The 20,453-nt window shown below is 39.8% G+C and overlaps 2 protein-coding genes across 6 annotated transcripts in view; both read left to right on the plus strand.

Moving 5' to 3' along the window:
- The window catches only part of LOC116723527 (immunoglobulin-like domain-containing receptor 2), a 200,245-nt gene extending 189,141 nt beyond the window's left edge, over nucleotides 1–11,104 (plus strand). Inside the window, exons 3-10 of one of the 3 annotated variants that reach the window (XM_032568547.1) lie at nucleotides 530–649; nucleotides 3,230–3,286; nucleotides 4,852–4,998; nucleotides 5,085–5,258; nucleotides 5,593–5,706; nucleotides 6,796–6,991; nucleotides 7,870–8,536; nucleotides 10,501–11,104. In XM_032568547.1, coding sequence (XP_032424438.1) covers nucleotides 530–649; nucleotides 3,230–3,286; nucleotides 4,852–4,998; nucleotides 5,085–5,258; nucleotides 5,593–5,706; nucleotides 6,796–6,991; nucleotides 7,870–8,536; nucleotides 10,501–10,536 — 1,511 coding nt within the window. In that variant the 3' untranslated portion in view covers nucleotides 10,537–11,104. The remainder of the gene's footprint in view (nucleotides 1–529; nucleotides 650–3,229; nucleotides 3,287–4,851; nucleotides 4,999–5,084; nucleotides 5,259–5,592; nucleotides 5,707–6,795; nucleotides 6,992–7,869; nucleotides 8,537–10,500) is intronic. The other 2 variants (XM_032568549.1, XM_032568548.1) reach the window with 2 other exon arrangements.
- A 1,327-nt stretch (nucleotides 11,105–12,431) lies between these two features.
- LOC116722625 (immunoglobulin-like domain-containing receptor 1) lies at nucleotides 12,432–19,485 on the plus strand. 3 transcript variants are annotated; one of them, XM_032566796.1, is made up of 8 exons: nucleotides 12,433–12,699; nucleotides 14,216–14,386; nucleotides 15,591–15,740; nucleotides 15,955–16,074; nucleotides 16,174–16,320; nucleotides 16,628–16,750; nucleotides 16,988–17,859; nucleotides 18,867–19,485. In XM_032566796.1, exons 1-8 carry the CDS (start codon nucleotides 12,651–12,653, stop codon nucleotides 18,903–18,905), a joined length of 1,671 nt encoding a protein of 556 aa, XP_032422687.1. In that variant the 5' UTR covers nucleotides 12,433–12,650; the 3' UTR covers nucleotides 18,906–19,485. The 3 variants fall into 3 exon arrangements, with proteins under 3 accessions (XP_032422685.1, XP_032422687.1, XP_032422686.1); XM_032566794.1 differs by having other exon boundaries at nucleotides 12,432–12,699; nucleotides 16,988–19,475; XM_032566795.1 differs by having other exon boundaries at nucleotides 16,994–19,475.
- The last annotated feature ends 968 nt before the right edge of the window (nucleotides 19,486–20,453 follow it).

Here is a 20,453-nt window from a genome sequence, read left to right on the forward strand (position 1 = left end):
TAATATGGCAAAAATTGGTCGGGACTATTTTATATCCCTTGAATATTGGTCGTGACATGTCACGACCGTCCATACCCAAACCTACGCCCATGGTTATAAGCGAAATAATTTACCAGGTTAACTAGTTCTTTTTCATCAATATTGAGGAATTATTCACTTAAAACAAGCTTTTATTTCTTGCTGAAAAGTCACTTCGTTTTGTCTTATTTTAAGTGTACTAAGATATTTGCACTAGAAACTAGACCAAAAATACTTGGTATGATTTTGTCTTTTTGCAGTTCATGACAAACGTTTGAATGGGACAGCTGCTGAATCTGTTTGAATCATAGCTGTTCTCTCCATATAATAAGAATTTGTGTCATAGTTTCACAATACAGGAGGAGGATCAGTCTCATGATCTCAACCTCCTTATCTAAAGTTTTACATAACTCACCCCTCATCATCACTCAACCCCTCTTTTCTTCAGAATGGATTTAACCACTTATCTTCACAGAAATCCTCTAAATTTGAGCTTTATGTCTCCATGCAGAGGCCGACCTTCGCATCGGGGAGCTGCAATGGGGCGACAGCGGCGTGTATTTCTGTAAAGTCATCGTCGCCGATGATCTGGTGGGAAACGATGAGGACCACATGGAGTTACTGGTTCTCGGTATGGCTGCGGACGAAGCAACATAAAGTTTATAGCCGTAAACGTTTTTGAAAAAGGTGCCTTCTTTGGGCTGCATTCCCAAGTGCCTTTACGGCAGCTGCCATGGAAACAGCCTTTAGATGGTCCTGATCCGTCATGACACACTCTATTGTTCAGCCAGTCATGCATTTCAGAGGATCTGTGTGCACTTGACTGGACTGGAAAAAACTTAAAAGTCAGAGAGGCTGTGCAGCAGAGTCCTGAAGGATTGTGTGTGTTCTATTGGTTCACTGGGAGTACTGGTTCCTGGTTAATGATTGTACAGGTCTTGCAAATTTCCATCAAACAGCTTGTACTTCACCGATAAAGGTCAGAGAATGAGCATCTACTGTAAACTGGAGCTCTTTACAGAGATAGTTGTCCTCCCAAGACCAACTTTGACCTGAGGCCTATTCATTCATAACCTCTTGACTGTGCTAATCTTATTAGACTGATCTGATCAAAGAAATAGACTAAGGAACAGAATAATCAAACCTCCAAAACCACTCAAAACAACCCAGGAAATAACAATTTAACTTATTACAGTTTTAGGAACCATGAGCTGACCTGGTTTTACAACAAAAGTGGTACAAATGCTGCCATTCCTCTCTTCTCTAAACAGAAACATTTTCTATCTCAGAAATTCCCTCTTATTCACAGTTTTCTTCTCAACTAACTGATCCTTGGATATTTTTTCTTTTTTTTCTGAATTTCTTCTTTTCACACTTTGTTGTTTGCCCCCTGTTGTCTTCCAAAATCCCCTCATAAATTAGCCCATGACTCACTCCATAACCTTCCAATCGCTGCCTGCTCCTCGCAACCGCAACGCTCCTCGTCTTTCTCCAGTTACTCCGTGTTTCAGATGGTATGTGAGTACAGTTGCAAGGCCAAGGTAGCAAGATTGTTTTGCTTTTTTTTTTTTTTTTTTTTGCCTCGACACTCCCTACCAACAGCTGACTCAGCACATTTGGAATAAGCTCCAGGAGAGTTTGGTTTCTGCTTGCAGACAGACAGATCATTTGCTGGCCTTTACTCTAATCACAGTTGTTTAAAATCTCATAATAAGCACATGGGGCAAAAACAAGTGGCTCAACCTCAGAATGTAGCAGTTTTCTACCTGATGAAATTATTCCTGACATTTTTATCTTAAAAAAAGAGTCCACAAGAACATTGTCTTTTAAATACAGCACAACTCTTTAAGCCATTTTTCATGATCTCCTATGGAAAAGCGTTGACCTCCGATTTGACTTTTCACCTTCTTTAGCAATTGTTGCTAAAGGTTGCTATAATTGACTAAAATATGTTTGGCAGAAACAAACAGAAAATATATAACGTTATATTGCTGAAGCTGGTGCCTTTAAACAGCAGTGTTAAACAAAATGTAGAAGCTAAAACTATGTTTTGTTATTATCATTATGCCTCTATGTAACGAGGAAGTTCCACTGAGATCAGAAATCGCTTTAAGAAGTGAGACAACGTAAAAATTAGAACCACGTAGATCAAATATTGCACAATAAATACGACAAATTACACAGCAATTTAAACACAGCGATCTCAGAGGGAAAACGATGACGTTCCTTCTTCGCTGCATTTTTTATAAACCTTAAAATGCTTAATGGATGTAAGTGTTTTGAGTTTAATCCAACTCCGTAATGCACGGTAGGAAAATGCTGTTTTGCCCAAAATCTGTCAAAGTCAGACATTCGAAAGCAACCATTTGGAGGGACTAAGTGGTGTTTATGGAGCTGACAGAAAATAGGCTACTGAGGCATTCTGGGAGTTCACCCAGCACGGCTTTGTACATTAAGAGATACGCATGACAGATTTTGCATTTGAGATGGAATTTGAAGACGGCTCTTTAGAGAGGAGGAGGCTGCATGCATGTACAGTATGTCACAGTAATCAGTTGCAGACAAATACATGGATTTAGCCGTTTTCTGAAATATAAAACTGAAATATTTCTGCCTTCTTATCTAGGTTAAAGAGCTGCACATTTAAGCCTGTCATCAGTTCATATTCCCAGTTACGTAGAGGAGGACACACTTTTAATCATTACATCATCAGACGTAAACAGTCCTTGATTGTTAAAGTGTTGCAGGAATGTTTTTGACAAAACCATAAACTTTATTTTTTGAGGTATTTAAAACCGATTTCAGACCTTTCAAAAGTTGTAATGCCAGTGATACCAGATCTGTAGATCATCTGGAAAAATGCAATTTAGTTTGAATGTTTTTATCAACTCATCAGTTCCACTGGTTAAGATGCTTGGGTTCGTTGCTGGTGGTCTTCCTATCTGTTTCTTACTGATAATAATGACTTTACTATGAATAAGTACCCAACATGACCCCATTTCAGGGAAACACACCTACTCTTTTAATGCTTCTCCTGTATGTTTGCTAAGCCTGATTTTGTAGAATCTTAGTTTCTTTGATTAATTGATTATTGCATGAACATCAATCATCATCTCTGCTGCCAGATTTGCTAATTTGCCTGACCTTATTTGGCGCTGCTTCCTGCTGCTTCTGTCTGGCCTTCACCTGTGCTCTCCCTCTCTCTCTGCAGGCAGGACAGGTGAGCAGGACGATCTTCTGCCTGAGTTTGATATGGAGATCATGCCAGGTACAGCCAATCAGCTGCCGCTTCTCTGCATTTTCGAGCTTTTCTGTCGCCTCCTAACTGATTGAGCTCACACTCATCATAACCAGCGTTTTCCTTGACTCTGAAATAAGTTATGGGCTTCCATCTAACAACTTCTTGCTGTTTAAAAAGCAGACCTGGTGCTTTATCTTTAGTCATAGTTTAAATTCTTTGGAGAGCTCTGGTGGGCTGTGCAGATTTTGCTTAATGCCTCCCCTGGGGAGGTGTGTTGTCTGTAATTTGGAGATGTGATCAAGGATTAATGTTACTGTAAGTTCCCTCGAGATTCCCGTCACCAAGCTCTGCTTCCTGTCACTCAGAATCACTATAAAAGCTAATTGGAAGAAAAACTGGTTTATTAGGGGTAAGAAGTTAGCTTGTTAGGGTAAAAGATAAAACAGGACCTCTGAATTTACACTCAAAATAATTCTAAAATAACATTTGTGTACAGATAAAAGATTTTAAAAAATTGCATTTGTTAAATCTTCATGGATGTTAATTTGTTTCCAAACCATTTAGCTTCATGCTTGTCACGTCTGCAAACATCATTGTATTTTATTGGGATTTTAAGTACCAGAGCAACACAAAATAGGTCATAGTTGTAAAAATACATGGTTTTTAACATCTTACAAATAAAAATCTGAAAACTGTGACATGCATTTGTATTCAGCTCTCCTAAACCAATACTTTAAAGAACCACTACACCTTTACACATTTAAAGATTAAAATTTTGCCCATTTAGCTTTGTAAAATAGCTCAAACTCAGTCAGACTGGATGGAGAACAGCTCTGAACATAAATCTTCAAGTCTTGCTACAGATCCTCAATAGGATTTTAGGACTTTGACTGGGCCATTCTATCACATGGATTTGCGTCAATCTAAACATTGGTGTTGTAGCTCTGGCTTTTATGATAACTCTGTTGGAAGATGAACCTCCACCCGCTTTCACCTACTTAGCTCCATCCATCTTCTCCTCAACTCTGACCTGTTACCTGTTCCTAAGAAGAAAACTGCATTATGCCGCTAACGTCATGTTTCAGACTGGTGATGCTGTTTGCCGCACTTTTTATCTGGCCAGAGCATCTCAGATTAAAAGCATCTTTTGAAAATAACAACCTTTAAGCAGGTATTAAGCATATTTTTCAATTAAGCCCACGTTTCTGTAATGACAGTGTGTTTTTTTACTGGTCTGATGTAATATTTTAATCCCAAAATGTCATCTTTTATTAGCTTTAAGCAGAAAATCATCATGATTAACACAAAGTGTTTGAGGTACTGAAATAAATGAACTTTTCAGTAATATTCTAATTTATTAAATTGGTCTTTAAGCACCTTTGTTTTGGGTCTGCCTTGTATAAACTAATGTTGTGTTGTTCTGATCACAGTCACAGTGCACTCTGAACAAGTTATAACATTATTGTTTTTGGCTGCTTGTCAATAAATCAGATGAGCACTAAAGGTGTATTTATTGTTTGCTGTATTTTCTTCCTGTGTGTGTGTGTGTGGGGGTGTGTGTGTGTGTGTGTGGGTGTGTTTGTGTAAAACAGAGTGGGCGTTTGTGGGCTCCGTGGCCCTGGGCAGTGTCCTGTTCCTCCTGTTGTTGGGGATCTGCTGGTGCCAGTGCTGTCCTCACTCCTGCTGCTGCTACGTCAGCTGCTGCTGCTGCCCTGATACCTGCTGCTGCCCACGACACCGTCAGTAACACAGACAGTCATCCACTGTATTTCCACTTTCCTTACCATCTGCCTGGGTGGTGTTGATGTGTTGTTGATTTGTTCAGTGTACGAGGCAGGGAAGATGGCAAAGTCCCGACAGGCGGCTCCGGTTCCCGCCCAGGTTCCCGTGTATCCTTACTACATCTCCAGTGTGCCGACTGTGGTCCCTATTGCTCCTTCATCCCAACTGGACCCAAAGATCTCATCGATCGCCTCGACTGAAAATAACCTGGCTGGAGGTGAGTCATCGCTCCTTAAATGGTTTACTTCCTCCCACCCTATAAGGAAGTGAAAATAACTCGTTTATCACTTTATGAACTCATAAATGTCATACTCCCTCCTTTGATTTCTCAGAGCTTCTAAAGAAATATGATTCATGGAAAACCATTAATCACTGACCTTCTAACTCTGACTTTATCTGTCACCTTTGAGTCCGTTTCAAAACAGAAACATCTCTTTGTGTCATGCATGCTTGTGAATTAACACGTCATGAATCATTTGTGTGTGCGTCTTTGCCTGTAAACATCCTCCTTGTCTGTGTGTGTATGGGTGCTTGTGTGTCTGCATCTACAGTGCGCAGTGGTTACCGTCTGACCAACAGCCAAGACCAGGACTCAATGAAAGTTTTGTACTACATAGAGAAGGAGCTGGCTCAGTTTCCAACCAGCAGGTTGGCTTCACTCAAATGTAAGCCGCCACTAAATAGGCCTTTTTCTCTGTGTCTCTACGGCCGTGTGTGTGTGTGTGTGTCATTCTGTCTTTCTTATGTGTGTGATTTGTGTGAGTTAAATAGTGGCAGAATCCATCTAATCTTCTTAACCATCTCAAAACATATGACTAATTCAGAGTGCTTTGGGTATGTGTTTTAATGTCTTTTTCTCTTCACCAGAATCTTATGAAATGTCCAAAAATTTTTAAAAGCCTGCAAATATTCAGACTTATCACTCTTTTTTCAAATTAAATCTGGTTTTATTGAAAGGGTTTTTTTTTTTTAAATGAGATTTTAAGAAAAAAATATCTGAAAAATATCTAAAGACATGAACAGCCTAAACACAAATGAGAAACATGTACAATCATTAGAATTGTTGACTTTTCCAGCATCAGACAGGTATAAGATATTTAGCCTGATTTAATTGCTATTATGTGAAACAAAAATCAACCATTATTCTGCCTTCTGTTTAAATATATTTACTATTACACTTATTATGCCTTTTTTTCAAGTAACACAGGGAGTACACCAAGTTGATATCAGCTGGTTAATTTGTCTGCTGAGGTAGTCAGTCTGCAGTAAGAATGGACTTTCTTGTATTTCATGCAATTTGCATTGTATATCAGGTGCACAACGGAAACAAAGAGCGCAAATCATCTCCTCTGTTTTAATTTATTTATTAGAAACGGTTAAGACATTTTGTTACATAAAGAAGAACCAAACATGAAGCACTTTGCAAATTGCAGGGGAGTTTTCTAAATTAAATTTACAGCCACAAAATGGGTCTTGACTCAAATTGTCCCAAGTTTCTAAGCAGTTGTTTAGAGTTTTCTGTTGTAATAATAAAAAGAACGCACATTAGACCTCATCCATAATGTGGGTCAGATGGAAGTTTGTTACAACCACAGACATTTATTTTCGAGTGCCGCCAAATGTTTTCATATTTCATCCAAGCAGAACTCATTCCGCTCATTCCTCCTCTGTGAAATGTTGCAATACATGCTGAAGATTCCCATAAATCTTTCTGTTTTGAATGTCGCCACAATCATTTCTCTCCGCTCCAACAGCCAGCAGCATGTCAGAGCTGAGCTCCCTTCACGATGGAGGGAACACGGATTTCAGACGCAACTTTCAGACAGTCCAGATGAAGGCGCTGCCGCCCATCCTGGACCGCGAGGAGGAGGTGAGAGCGGCTCCACCCGCGCAGAGTCGGAGGCCCAGACGAAATGACGGCAGTCTCTCAGACGATGAATTAGAGCGAAGGTAACGGTGTTTGTAACGCCTCAGATTCTAGAATAGGCTACCTTCACACGGCACGTCTTGTTGTTCAGTACTGGTCCTTTTCTTAAATCCAACCTTTTTTTTTTTGCACGATCGTTTATACTACCAATTAAATTCACCCGCAAGGAGACTTCTGTGTGAACGGTTTACGTCCCCAAAGTGACCCACAGAAGAAGAACATTGACTTCACACGGCAGCGCTGTTTATTCAGCTATAAGAGTCAACAGTATTGTCACAAGGTCACGACAACATGAAGGAAGCTAATAAAAGGAAAGCACAACTTGTACAGCAAAGTTTTTTTGTACAGCATTCTGTAGGGAAGTCTGGATGTGTAGTCAGAGCCAGGAGTGGTCTGATGCGCTTTAGTGATGCAGGTTAAGTTCATATAATCATAATTTCTAGCCGTTATTGACTTCCTGATTCACCATCTCTGGCTTTTTCTGGTTCAGAGTTATGATGTACAGAATGTCTCACGTCAATGACATAAAAGCTAGAAAGATGCAACATGTCCGTTCAGACTGCAGATGGTTTAAAAACAATCCGATACGTATCCAAACTCATACCACAAATGTAAGTGGCACAGATTGGACTTTTGGGTGAAAATATTGGAATTGGGCTTTTCCAGACTGTGGTGAGAAAGCCGGATATAGGTCGCATTGGGGGGGGGGAGCAGATTTGAGTCACTTTTATCTGCCCTGTGAATGTAGTTATTGCTCTTTTATAGTACCTTAAAAAATACTCATGACTCTTGAAACTTTCCCCCATTTTGCTGCAACAAACTTCAACCTATGGGACATTTTTGAAATAGGTAACAGAGTAACAATGTCAAGCAAAATAAACTGTAATAAATGTTGCTGTAGGTGGAATCCCCGCTCCGAGCACCTGCAGAGGAAGACGTTGAGCAGGCGAGGTCGCACCGGCTCCCTGGATGAGCTGGAGGAGTTTGCACAATGCTACAGCTCCCACTCTCGTCGTCCTGAGCCTCCAGACCGGCTCCATGGGCGGGACTACAGCCCACCGAGGCGCTTCTACAGAGAGGAGGATGATACCTGGGCCCGCCGGAGCCCCTCACCTTTAATGCACAAGAGAAGGGACACATGGGACAGTGACCGTCCTTCTCGACCGCCCCTGAGCAAAAGCTATGATGATGGCTTCCTTACCAGCGTGCTGGAGAGAAAGGCGAGAGGCCGGGAAGGGGACAGGAGCGCTGGCAGAGCGGACGAGGACAGCGACACTCCGTCTAAAGGCAGCTCCAGGGGAAAAGGCAGCGACAGCTACTACAGCCGGTCGCCCAGCTACCGTCCAGAAGAGGACGACCCGTTGCCTCCGTACTCTGAGCTGGAGGCCGAGCGATACCGCCGGGCTGACCTGACCCCAGACAGGTACCGCACAGCAGAACCGCCCCGATCAGACAGATACAGGACCGTCGAGGCAGGCTCGAGGCCTTTCTCCTACACCCGTCCCCACCAGGGAATGTCCCAGACACTACAAGGGGGCAGAGAGGAGCGGGACAGGAACCGAAACCTGGTGAGTTACTTGTAGCAGGAACAAGAACTTCCTTCCTCCACCGCTCTGCAGGAAAAGAGCGTTTATGTCCTGTAAATTGCTACAAGTCAAGCCCAATGGCAGCCGATAGTTTTCTTGTTGTCAACATTATCGCAAGTGGACTCCACTAGTAAAACCTGAAAAGACTTTGGTAAATAAAAGAAGTGTAAAATGAACAAAATTAAACAAACTCAGCACAAAGAGATGCAATATGACCAGAATATGATACAAAATATGTTATTCAAAGAGCACAAAGAGACAAATAAAAGTAACCAAAAAAGGGCAACAAGAACCATAAAAATGACTACAGAATAATTGCAAGCCTGATAAAAATCAACAAAAAAATTGACCAAATGTCCTACATGTAACAAACTGAGAGAAATAATAATAAAATCAAATAAAAATGATAATAAACAAGTAATAATAAATCTATATGCTTCACCAAAGTCTCCAATTTATGGCACAAAACCAGTAAATGATATGAAAATATGAGGAACCATGAAAGATTCAAATTTAAATCAGAAAATATTCATCTTTGGGCACAGAATGACTCAGAAAATAGTTGCAGATGATATGACACAATTATAAAGTGATGCAAATTGATAAGCAATGCCTTAAATATTAGCTGATGATTGGAAGTAGACAATCCCATATCAAAATCTGCCAATGGTCTGAAGATATTACATCCATATTTATCTTTTTTATTCTTTAGAGTTCTAACCTCTGTCTGCTTGTCATAAAACATGCTTAATGTTAGTAAGTTCACAGTTTCTAATGCTAACGGTACTAAGCTAGCTAGATTGCAAATATGCATTTTAATGATGACAAATTGAAAAGTGTGTGTTGCCATTTTAAAGTTTAAAGTAAGACAGATCCAAAATCTGCTTCCAGTCTCTGATCCGTGTATCTCTTCAACTATGAAAAGATGCAAAATTACCTTAAAGCAATATAAAGTGAGCAAATATGAGTAAAAAGACAAGCTTGAGTGCAGAAAGTCCACAAAAATGATCAGTCCTTGTCATAAAACAACTATTAAATGATGCCTAATTGCACAGTAACTTCAGGCGTGTCTGTCTTCAGAGTGGGGGGATTGTTACATTTTTGTTCCCAGAAGTTTGTTTTATCATTCATAATGTGTCCTGGTGACCTCCGGTTTCAGTCCAATTAGGGCCTTTGTTTCCAGCCCTCCCTGAAAGTCCCTTCTTGTTCTTTTTTGTAGAATTTTTTTGTGCAATTTCAGCTCATTATTTTAAATTTTCAGCCCACAGCTTTAGTTATCTGCTTCAGCAGCAATTGGAAGAGAGTACACAAAATGACTGGTTAAGACCCACAGTTTTCATTTCGTAGACTATGGGCACCCCAAAAGAGAGTATGTAAATTTGATATACACAATTAAATTATTGAGGTGCTTACAAACACACCTAAATAATTTCTACAGGTCTGCAGGAGGTGCAAAATATGCATTATTCTTTATGTATGTCGAGAATATCAAGTGTTTATAGATTGCTCTGCAGCCCTCCACTGGAAACAAAATGAACTGCAGCACAAAAAGTCAGCAGTTCTCCACTGAAGGTTTTCTCGTCTGTTTTTGTTGTATTTGTCAAAAAGAAACATTCATCGTTAGTGTTTGTGTATATATTTTTTGTCTCTTGTAACTTTTAAATATAAGGCATAGAGGAACACTGAATTATTACTTTTTAACATATCGTCCTTTTGAGGTATTATTATTTTTCTTTTTACAGGAATGTCCTTTAAATCACAACTAATTCTTGATATATTCTCTCAATGTAAAATTTGTCTTTCCTTCCTTTCCAATGTTTTAAATCTAAAACAAATCTTACTAAAACCCTTCCTCTGCATGGTTTCCAGCCGTCACACTGGTTAAGCACCGTCACTCAGCATGACGTCTCTCTAACCTGCAGCCTCTCGGTGTATTTCCCTAACAGAGCGCTGCACTGAGCAGGGATTCTCTGGTAGTGTGACGAACCTCCACCTGCACAGAGCTGCCGGTCCGTTCGTTTTATCCGTCCTGCATGCAGCTACGCAGGGAGAAGCTAACTGTCTCCACCAGCAGCTGCATGAAGTCTGGCTCATCTTGAAATAACCTCAGTGGGAAACAACATTAGAGGAAGGAAAACCTGAGACAGACCGAGGCATTCAGCCTCTGCTGTTAGAGCTTGAAGGTTTCTGGATTATACTTGTGCATAAATGATACTGTATCATATATATTTGTACATGCATATTTTATGTAAGGTATGACCCTTTTTTTTGTCCATTTTGTCTGGTGGCTAAATTTACAAAAGTGCCAAGATGTTTTATTTTATCTGTCCAATTTTTGCAGGTAAAAACCTCTACAGCCTTCACTCTTCTTATTTATGTGTCAGTACTCTGTAACTCAGGTTAACTCTGCATTTTATCCTTGTATCTTTCCTTTTTGTGACTGTTTTGGAAGTACTGCACCTTGAACTTGTTTTGCAGATGATCATTGCAGATGATCATCCTGGATGCTTTGTAATAAAAAATATCTTCTGAAATCCTGTCACTTCATCATAAGTGCAGAACATAGCTGACTCTTTTTTGGTTTGGCTTTGCAGATGTAAAAGTTTTGCATTTGTGATTAACTGTTCTGTAGCTAAACTCTTAGATTATTTTTAAATTGTTCAAATAAAAATATAATGTTCCTAAAATTATTTCACTGGATTGCCAGACAGATGTGTCCAGTGATTGTTCAGTTCTCTTCCTGCCTTGCTTGTCATTTCTCCAAATATTTCTGGAGAAATGACAATAGGCTCATTATTTATTCCTTAGTCTGTCTGGGAGAGTTTAGGCAAGAGGTTGAAGCCGTTTGATCTAGACTTAGTATATCAACAGGCATCAGCTGAAGATACATGATATCTATATCATGTATCTTGTTCGCCTATTTTAGGACTTGCTCCATTGATACATTTTTAAGCAAAAATTATGCTACATGTTTGACAGAAAATAAATAAGAGACCTGTTAATTCTGATACCCAGATTAATGAACCACCATGCTGAACTTTTTCACACAGTGGATAGAAGCCAGCACAGACTGAAAGGTGCTGCATCTTCCCTCTTGACAAAGACAAAGAAGGGATTAAGGAACTGCAGAGAGAAGAACTTTTCATCTCTGCATTATTCCTTAGAGCATTGAGAAACAATTGTGTGAGAAGTGAAGAGTACTTCAGCACAGGCGGGTCTGTGTTGTGTCTGCGCTGTAAAGCTGGAAGAGGCTCAATGTCCCCTGCAAGACGTGAGAATCCTGACAGCTGCGGCGCTTTGCATCCTGAGAGGAAGCTCCACAGTCAGGAGCTGTGAGGAAAACAAATCCCTCTCCTTCATGAAGAGGACGTCAGCATTCACGTGAGGAATGCATTCTTGTTTAATGGAAACTCACAGCAGCACTGCAGACTGTTGTTGATGGACTACTTCAATCTTACTGATTAAAACCACAACGAAAGAGGCAGATACGTTAACTTCTAAAAGAGAGAGCAACTTTTGTTTCTCTAAAAAAAAATGGTTTGGTTTAAATTAAAAGACTCATTAACAAACAAACATCATGTTAAAATTATGACACAATCCGTTAGATTTAGGGGGGGGCAATAACCTTTTCACACAGGTGGTGGCATGGCGGTTTGGGGAGTTTTTTTCCTTAATAAATGAAATATTTCATTTACATTTCAAAGCGATATTAGAATTTCTTTGACGATATATTTAAGTGGGAAATAAGCACAAACAGAGGAAAACTATAAGGGGGCAAATTCTTCTGTAAATTCAGGTCAATTTAATATCCCCCATCGTGTCTCCCCGCACCTGTCACAGTGGGCGGGGCCAGTGATGTCACCTGTAGCTAAGTGGGGGAGGGGATGATCATCCTCCGCCTTTCCACTGGAAGTTCGTCTGAACTACTGCTGAAACATCTTCAGGGAGAAAAGCAACGCTACCATGTTGCCTTTTTTGGAAACCCGGTGATTTTGTAGAACAGCGAGTACATGACGTTTTTCTACCAGTTTCTACAAGATTTTCGGTTAACAAGAGCAACAAGTGAAGCTTCCGCGGAAGGATACAGAGCACCGAGATGGGAAACGTGATACTGGTGGTGTTTCTGCTGCTGCACCTGCCAACAGGTGAGGTTTTAGCTCTCCCAGGACCAACACTTTCTGCCTGAAAGTTCACCTGTGATTCTGTGTTACTGTTGTATAATTTGTAGTGAGGCATTCAGAGACAGACAAGGAAGAAACCTAGGGCAAATCGTCGTCAGTAATAAACAATGGTGGCAAGTTAATAATCGACAGGTGTAAACAGGACAAGGCCGAGTGATGTCACGTATCTGCGGGGCCTAGTTTTCCATGTACACAAGAAACTCCCAACATCAGGAGAACAGTTTCTGCAACCACACAAAGGAGTTAGATCATTTATCAAAAACGCTGTTAACAAAAGCGTTTTAAATGCCTTCTTACCCCTTGTAGGGATTGGATTTGTGTCAACTTTTCTGTTTCAAAGAACATTTCTAATCGTGTCTCTTGTTTCATGATCACTTTTGTCAAATACATGTAATTAATTAAAGCTGGTCAGTGGTGCAGAGGGTTGTAGCCTCTAATTTTTATTTAACCTGCTGTTAGTTTTCACCAACACTGTCCATATGTAAGAGTAGCATGACAGTTTGATTTACAGGTTTTTTTTCTGTAAAACACATAAGAACTTCCTAATGTTGGCTATTCTTGGCTTTTGCTTGAACCGTTGACCATATTATTATTACAACAATGACAGCAATAATTATAATAATTGTCTACTGATTTAATTTTCTTTGCCTGGAACAGATTAGCTCTGTTCCTTTAAATGAAGACTAAAAACCCACCGGTTTAGAGTTGCCTTTGAACCACAATAAAAGAAACATTAGCCAACATATCTGATATTATTTTGGTGAGGGGGTTCATCAAAAGATAATGTCTGTTGAATTGATGACTGTATGGCGGTTTCTTTATAACTTTGTAATTTTCTGATTTATTTAAACCACCCTGAACGTGCTATACAAATAAACTTTGATTTTGATTTTATATATTTTTGTAATATGTTTTAAAGGTTGTTGTAGAGGTCATTGTCATTTTTGGAGAGCCTTGCTAGTTAGATTTCTCTCTGAAGCTCAATATGTTTTAACTGTAAAATTAAACACTGTGTTAGACTAAAGATAATTAATAGAATATTTTTCATACTTGGATAGAGTGTGCAGATGTTTGTAAAATTAGGTAAAGCTCAATCAATCCTGTTTTTTTCATATGCATCTCTTTATGTTAAGTAAATAATACATTATGACTGTAACTGATCGTCAAAGTTTAAGGATTTCAAATATTGTTAAATTATGAGAAGCAAAAGCTCATAAATATCAGACAACAGCCACAGGTACAAAGTGTTTACATTTTCCAGTAATCGTAGATCATAATTTTATTCATTAGCGATGGCTTCCTGTCATGAGGGCATACAGTTTGCAGTTAATGACTGATAACTGTGATTATAGGTGATGACACAGTCTACTTGTTGTAAACTGTTAACCAGTCTGGTCAGATTCCTGCATTTAACCACAGAGTTATGCTGCCGTCACTTAAATAACCTGACTCATGTCACTGTTCTCCGTCTTTGTACCAGAGCTGCTGTCCATTCAGGTGGTCGTTCCACAGGTTGAGAGAGCAACAGCGCTGTTTGCTTGGGTGACAATCCGCTGTGACTACACAACATCAGCAAACCAACAGGAGGTCCTCGTCACGTGGAAATTCAAGTCGTTCTGTAAAGACCCAGTTCTGGAGTACTACTCCGCAGGTGAGGCTGTCGGTGAATGGGAAGGGCTCAGTAGGATCAATTTAGGCTCTGCAATTAGATATTTGATTATTTTTTCATTGAAATGACTGAATAAACTTTGGAGGAAGTTCTGAATGCATCGTCAATCCTTCCTAAAAAAGTTCAGTTTGGTGTTTAGTTTACTAGTATTTACTTATTTTCCCTTCACCCAGGGCTAAGACTCTGTCATGACATTTAAAATCTACCTAATATAAAAAATATGTTTTCTTTTTTTCCCATTAACAAATGATAAAGGGCATAGCCATTGACTGGATAGATGGATGAATGCATTATTTAAAAAAAATAAAACCACATGAAGATGGTCAGTGTTGCATCAGAATATTTTTAATAAGACTGCAGACATTTAAAAGTAAATTATTTTTATACTTAGTTGAGCTTATAAAATGTACTCAAATGCAGTCCAAGTATCGCTGTTGAGGAGTCCCCTCTGGTCAGACTCTAAAGCCCTGCTGCATCTCATGTGCTGTGCAGCATTTGGACTGGTTGAATGCTGCAAGCAGCTGCATTTGGACTTTATCTGACTTTTCCACAGAACCTGGAATAGTTACGTTGTCTTGACTTTGTTTATGTGAGCAATTCAGTTTAGTTCAGGGCAAGCTATATACCTTGTTGAAAACTGTGGACTCTGACATAAAGCTTTGGTCCTGTCCATCTTTTTTCCCCCCCTAACCATAATTGTGTAAGAAACCTTGAAGTTCCCAAATAGCAGAGTTTAGTGACAGCTGGGAGTCTTCTGTTTAGTTTTGGTTCACTTTTTCAAAATGTTGCGCTGCATACTAAGTTCCACATGCAAATGTGTTCAGGTGTGAAACAAGACTGAACTGTATTTGTTTGTTATATGTGTGCACTGAAGAGAGAGGGTTTGGTATGAATACATGTATCATTACACCATTAGTTGTGACACAGAGGCTACATGCTGATCAACAAAAGTATAATGTACCCAGGTACTGTTTATGATTGATTACCTCTGTTAATCGCTTTCTTAAGTTTTGTTGTTGTATTCACTTAATTTATATATATTTTTTCTCTTTAATTGTACAACTACAAAAGATATTGTACAAACTAATACTGCAACACAAAGAAGAAACATCTTGGCTGCTATATTAGGCACTTGCCCTGAACCGAAACGGTAAGCCTGATGCTCTGCTCTACTTTGTTTTTGAAGCTTATCAGGCGGCTCTCCAGATGGGCCAGGATCCTGCCAATGACTGTCCAGACAAGCAGCGCACAGTTCGGACCGTCATCCAGAAGAGAGGCGTCAATGAGCCAACGCTGGGGTCAGAGTATAGAAATCGTAAAATCACAATCCAGAACAGTAAGTTTGATCCCAGTATAATTTCTTTGTTGCTTATTAGCTTGAATGTGTTGCCCTGGGACGGTTAACATGCATACTCTCCTTTTTTTTCCTGGCTATTACTCTAGTGTGGAAGGATTCTATTTTCTATCTTTTTTAAGAGAGCATATTGTAAATAGTACATTATAGCAAATACCCAGTGTAGAGGGATTTAAACAAAACTTTTTCTCAACAGAGGCCGACTTGGTGATAAATGAGGTGATGTGGTGGGATAACGGCATGTATTACTGCAGTATCGATGCTCCTGGTGACACCACAGGCGACTCGGATCGAGAAGTCAGACTCATCGTGTACCGTAGGTTTCTTCAGTTTCTGCTGCTGTCTTTTAACATTCACAAAGATCAAAGCCCGCAAACATAGGTACTCTGTAATAAAAATGATTTTCTTGTTTCAGACTGGCTGACTGTGCTATTTATCATCATCGGCGCTCTGTTGCTCATCATGCTGTTCTGCATATGCTGCTGTCAGTGCTGCCCGCAGAAATGCTGCTGCTATGTCCGCTGCCCCTGCTGTCCGCAGACCTGCTGTTGCCCTGAAAAAGGTACTGACAATGTCTTCATGTCATGGAGGCAGAGGGAGGTTTCTGTGGCAGCAACTCTTTTACAGATTCTGATTAGGAAAAAAAGAATTCTAGAAAAAAGTTAATGCAGCAAAGAGCTGCACTTCAGTGTTCCTTCACAGTCTTTAAAACTTTGTGATATAAAAGTATGATCTTTATCTTGCTTAGAATGTACTTTCAGGTTAAAAAATATTGGAAATTATTATTAACTTGCAGATTCTGATTAAATAAACCAACTCTGTGATACTTTGCGCCACTGAAGCGTTTCTGGTCTTTGCTGTGATTGCAGCTGTGATGCAGCATCGAATGCTGAAACAAGCTCAGAAAGCCATGGCTCCCTGGATGTACGGTCAGCCTGTTTACGCAAACGTCAGCAACACCTCCTCCCAGGGTGTTCCCCTGCTCTACTCAGGTGAGTATCGGTCAAACAAAAGCATGAAAAGATTTATTTAGTGAATGATTTGTTTCTTTTCACAGGGTGTGTTTATTTGGTTTGAAAACCAAAGTACAAGAAAACCAGTTCTTGCACTTATAAGGACTTCTAACAAGCCCATTACATATTTATGTTGTGCCTTAGTACATTTAACATCTTTTTCTATAAACTTGAAGTTTTTATTTTGTCTTTATCTGATTTTTTTTTCTTGTTTACTCCCAGCCTCAGTGTCAGATTACCCAACCAAACAAAACATCTCCATGACTCCCATCCCTCTGGGACCCATGGCCCCACAGCAGCAGCAGCCCCCTTTGCATGCTCAATACATGGTGAATGGCAGCCTGCGTAGCAGTAATCAAAGTGCCAACCCAATGCTGGATTACCTGGAGAACCAGATGAGAGGGCTGGATGTGGGACCCCCTCAAATGGCACCACATGCTGTCCGAAACATGGCCCCATTACAGCCCCAACCCTCTCCTCCAGCTGTGCCCTACGCCCCCGGCCCGCCGAGCATGTTGTCGGCGCTGGATGATATGGGGGTGAAAGGGGTGGAAAGAAGGGTGATCACTCTGCCTCCTATCATCCAGCGAGGTCCCAGCTTTTCCTCCCGCAGGGATCCTGCTGGAGACGGGGCCGGAGGGTATCCGAGAATGTCCAGTCACTCTAGTGGGAGTACTAACCGATCAGGAAGGGGCCAACGGGGAGACAACCGTGGGTACAGAACCAGAGAGGACCTTCTACCAAGGCAGGGGATACTGCGCGAGTACAGCGACGATTCGGACTGGGACAACCGGCGAGGAAGAGCAACGCACAGTTCAAGGAACGAGAGGGGCAGTTCGTCCGGGAGGAGAGAGCGAGGGTCCAGGCCGCGTGCCCGAAGCCGCGACGACTTGATGGAGGAGCTGCATAGCAGATCAGCAAGGAGGGAGAGGAGCTACTCCCCTCCTACGCACCACAAAGGATCCTGGAGCTCAGATGAGGGCAGCAGCCAGAAAAAAGGACGCAAAGTAAAGGATTGGTCCGAGAAACCACCCAGCTACTACGCCAGTGAGGTGCAGCCTGGTCGCAGGAACTACAGCCATCTTTCTGTAAGAGCTTCTCCTACTGCTGACACACACACTGAAACAGCAGTGTGTTAAAATTTAACCCGTTTTGTCATTGTGTTCTCCTACCTTTAGTTTTCAGTCTTTACCTCTTTCTTGTTTCTTTAACCTGTGTGTGTTGTGGTTTTGAAAACAGTCCACCATTTTATAGCAGAGTCACAAGCAACCTGAAAGGTCAATTTAATACTCAGCTTAGTTCCACTTTGAGGAAATACTTCTTTCGTTGTACTTTGAAACCTGCTTCAAAGTATGATGACCTTTAGAACCTGCAGTGGCAATATCTTGTCTCATAAGTGTGAGCATGAAGTACTGTATATTGGGTATATGGCAATATGCAAATAAGTGAATGATAAAACAGAAATGTACCAATATTACATGTACACAATATCAACATACAGTATATTTTGCCAGACCTTATGAGAATTTGCTTCTGAGAAACGGAAAGATATATAAAAAAGGTAATTGGAGTAAATGCTTCATCTTATAATTTTTCAGCTGGAAACATAGGAAAAAATGTTTCCAGCGTAAAACAAGTTTCCAGTTTTAAGCTGGAAACTGGCTGTTACAAATCTTGTGTCACTGTGATAAAAAGAATCAGTCTGTGTTCTCGATCGCTAATTTGTGGGAATATTAAACTCGGATGCTTGTAGAGTAGCAGATTGTGGCTTTGTTGTAGCTCTTCCCATTGCTTCAGGTGATAGTATAAGCGCGTCATCTCAAACCTTTTCTGATTCCTTTTTGATGGAATTAAAGAAAATTGGCACATTAGCAAGATTCAGCTCCAACTGTTCCACAGACCTTTCACACTGCCCCCAAGTGGCAGCAGGTGGGTACAACAAATAGATGTGCAAAGCTCTTTATCGTCTGTTCTTGCATAGCTTTGGTTTCTTCCTCTTCTTTTCTGTTGTTTCTGTCTGTTTTTGGATGTGGTAATCATAGCATCTCTTGCTTAGACTCTAACCTTAACTTTTTTTCACGTTTTTTTCTCATAGGATAGAGGCTCCCATAGCAGTACCAGCGTAGTCATCTGAAACATTTCTTTTATATTCCCCTGACTGCTTCCAATGAAGAAGTTTGTAACTGTAGCTGATTAATAAACTAAAATGTTGTTAACAGACCTAAAACATTTAGGACTGTAAAAATATGCACATACATGTAGTATACATGTAGTATATGTGCATAAGTTTGAACTGCAAATCCATTGTGTATTACAGCAATATAATAAATCATGTTCATTTCCATTGTTATTTGTTTTTGTGTAAATCTTTCATGCCACATTTTCTGTTTTGTGTGCTTTTCCCTGGTGATGGAAAAAAATGTCTTTAGGTTGATGTACACTTCGTTTCAACAAACGCATAAAGTATTGTGTATTGATTTGTTTCTACATTATTTTATTTTTACATAATTCTTGTAATATTTAAACATTTAGTTTTTATCTCTAATAGAACAGCTGAAGCAGAAACCACAGATTAGTACTTTGAAATGAATGAATAGTTTTGAAATCACTGTCGCCACTTAAATACTGTATAAATGTGATCTTACTTTACCATTTCTTTTGTGATAGAAAAGTAGTGTTGTGTATAAATAATGTTAGTATGTTTTTTGTTTTTTTTTAAATAAACATTGTTTAGATACAACCAGAGTGATTTTGGTCCTTAATGTGCTCGAATACTCCTGGAGATGCAGAAAAATTCACCTCAGGTTGATTGGAGATTTTCAATGGATCATATGTGAATCTATTTGACTGTCAAAAAGGGGGAGCAAAGCTTATTATTTAGTGTCTGCTTATAAATAAAATGATAGGCCTTACATCAATAATACAGAGTGAATACCACCATGGTAACGATGTATAAAAAGCTTTAATCTTTAGCTGCAGTTGCATTTTTTACACATACTTCCAAATCAACGCACGAGATTCATAGACAAAATCATATTTCCCTCATGCCGTTTCCCATCCTCAGATCTCCTATCAAAAACATGGCATAAGCTGAGGAAAAGAGAGGGCTCAAGACTCTCCATTTGCTTCAGAAAATGTTATAGATGACAAATGGCTGTCCTGTTGGTAGAACAGGGTCGTACAAACGGCAGCTCATTAAATAAATGCAATAGATACGTGTTTTGAAGTTTTAATTTTATAAAACTGACAGCTTCCTGTCACATATGAATACAGAACAGTGTAGGATATATTTGACTGGTGAAGATTGCTGTTTGGATTTGTGGTATTGAGTTGGCACGCAGTTTTTTAATGACTCTGTGCAAGCTTAATGAACTGTTTTGAGTCACCAATGGCATGCATTTAATCTATTAGGCCAGGGGTGTCCCAAACGTTTTGTCACGTGGGACAAAATTGTTGAGTCAAAAATAGTCGAGGGCCAAAAAAACAAAACAAGACAGCCTAAAATCAAGCAAATAAATGTATTTTTTATTTTATCTACAAAAAGTTGCAAATTTCCACATAAAACTCATAAATTAAGATTAATCTCAGAAATTTTCTAGAAAAAAAAATTGCTAACTGTGTTTTAAATTTCTGCCTAGTGGAGTTTGCTGTGGATTTTTCCACTTAAAGATACTTTTCAATG

The sequence above is a fragment of the Xiphophorus hellerii genome, chromosome 7, assembly GCF_003331165.1.
Source record: "Xiphophorus hellerii strain 12219 chromosome 7, Xiphophorus_hellerii-4.1, whole genome shotgun sequence".
Lineage (NCBI taxonomy): Eukaryota > Metazoa > Chordata > Actinopteri > Cyprinodontiformes > Poeciliidae > Xiphophorus > Xiphophorus hellerii.

Coding starts and splice junctions, on each gene's coding strand:
- LOC116722625 (XM_032566794.1), top strand. CDS start 12,651: ATGGGAAACGTGATACTGGTGGTGTTTCTGCTGCTGCACCTGCCAACA. Junction 16,321..16,627: donor CTGCTGTTGCCCTGAAAAAG/GTACTGACAATG, acceptor CTGTGATTGCAG/CTGTGATGCAGCATCGAATG. Junction 16,751..16,987: donor TGTTCCCCTGCTCTACTCAG/GTGAGTATCGGT, acceptor TTTCTTGTTTAC/TCCCAGCCTCAGTGTCAGAT.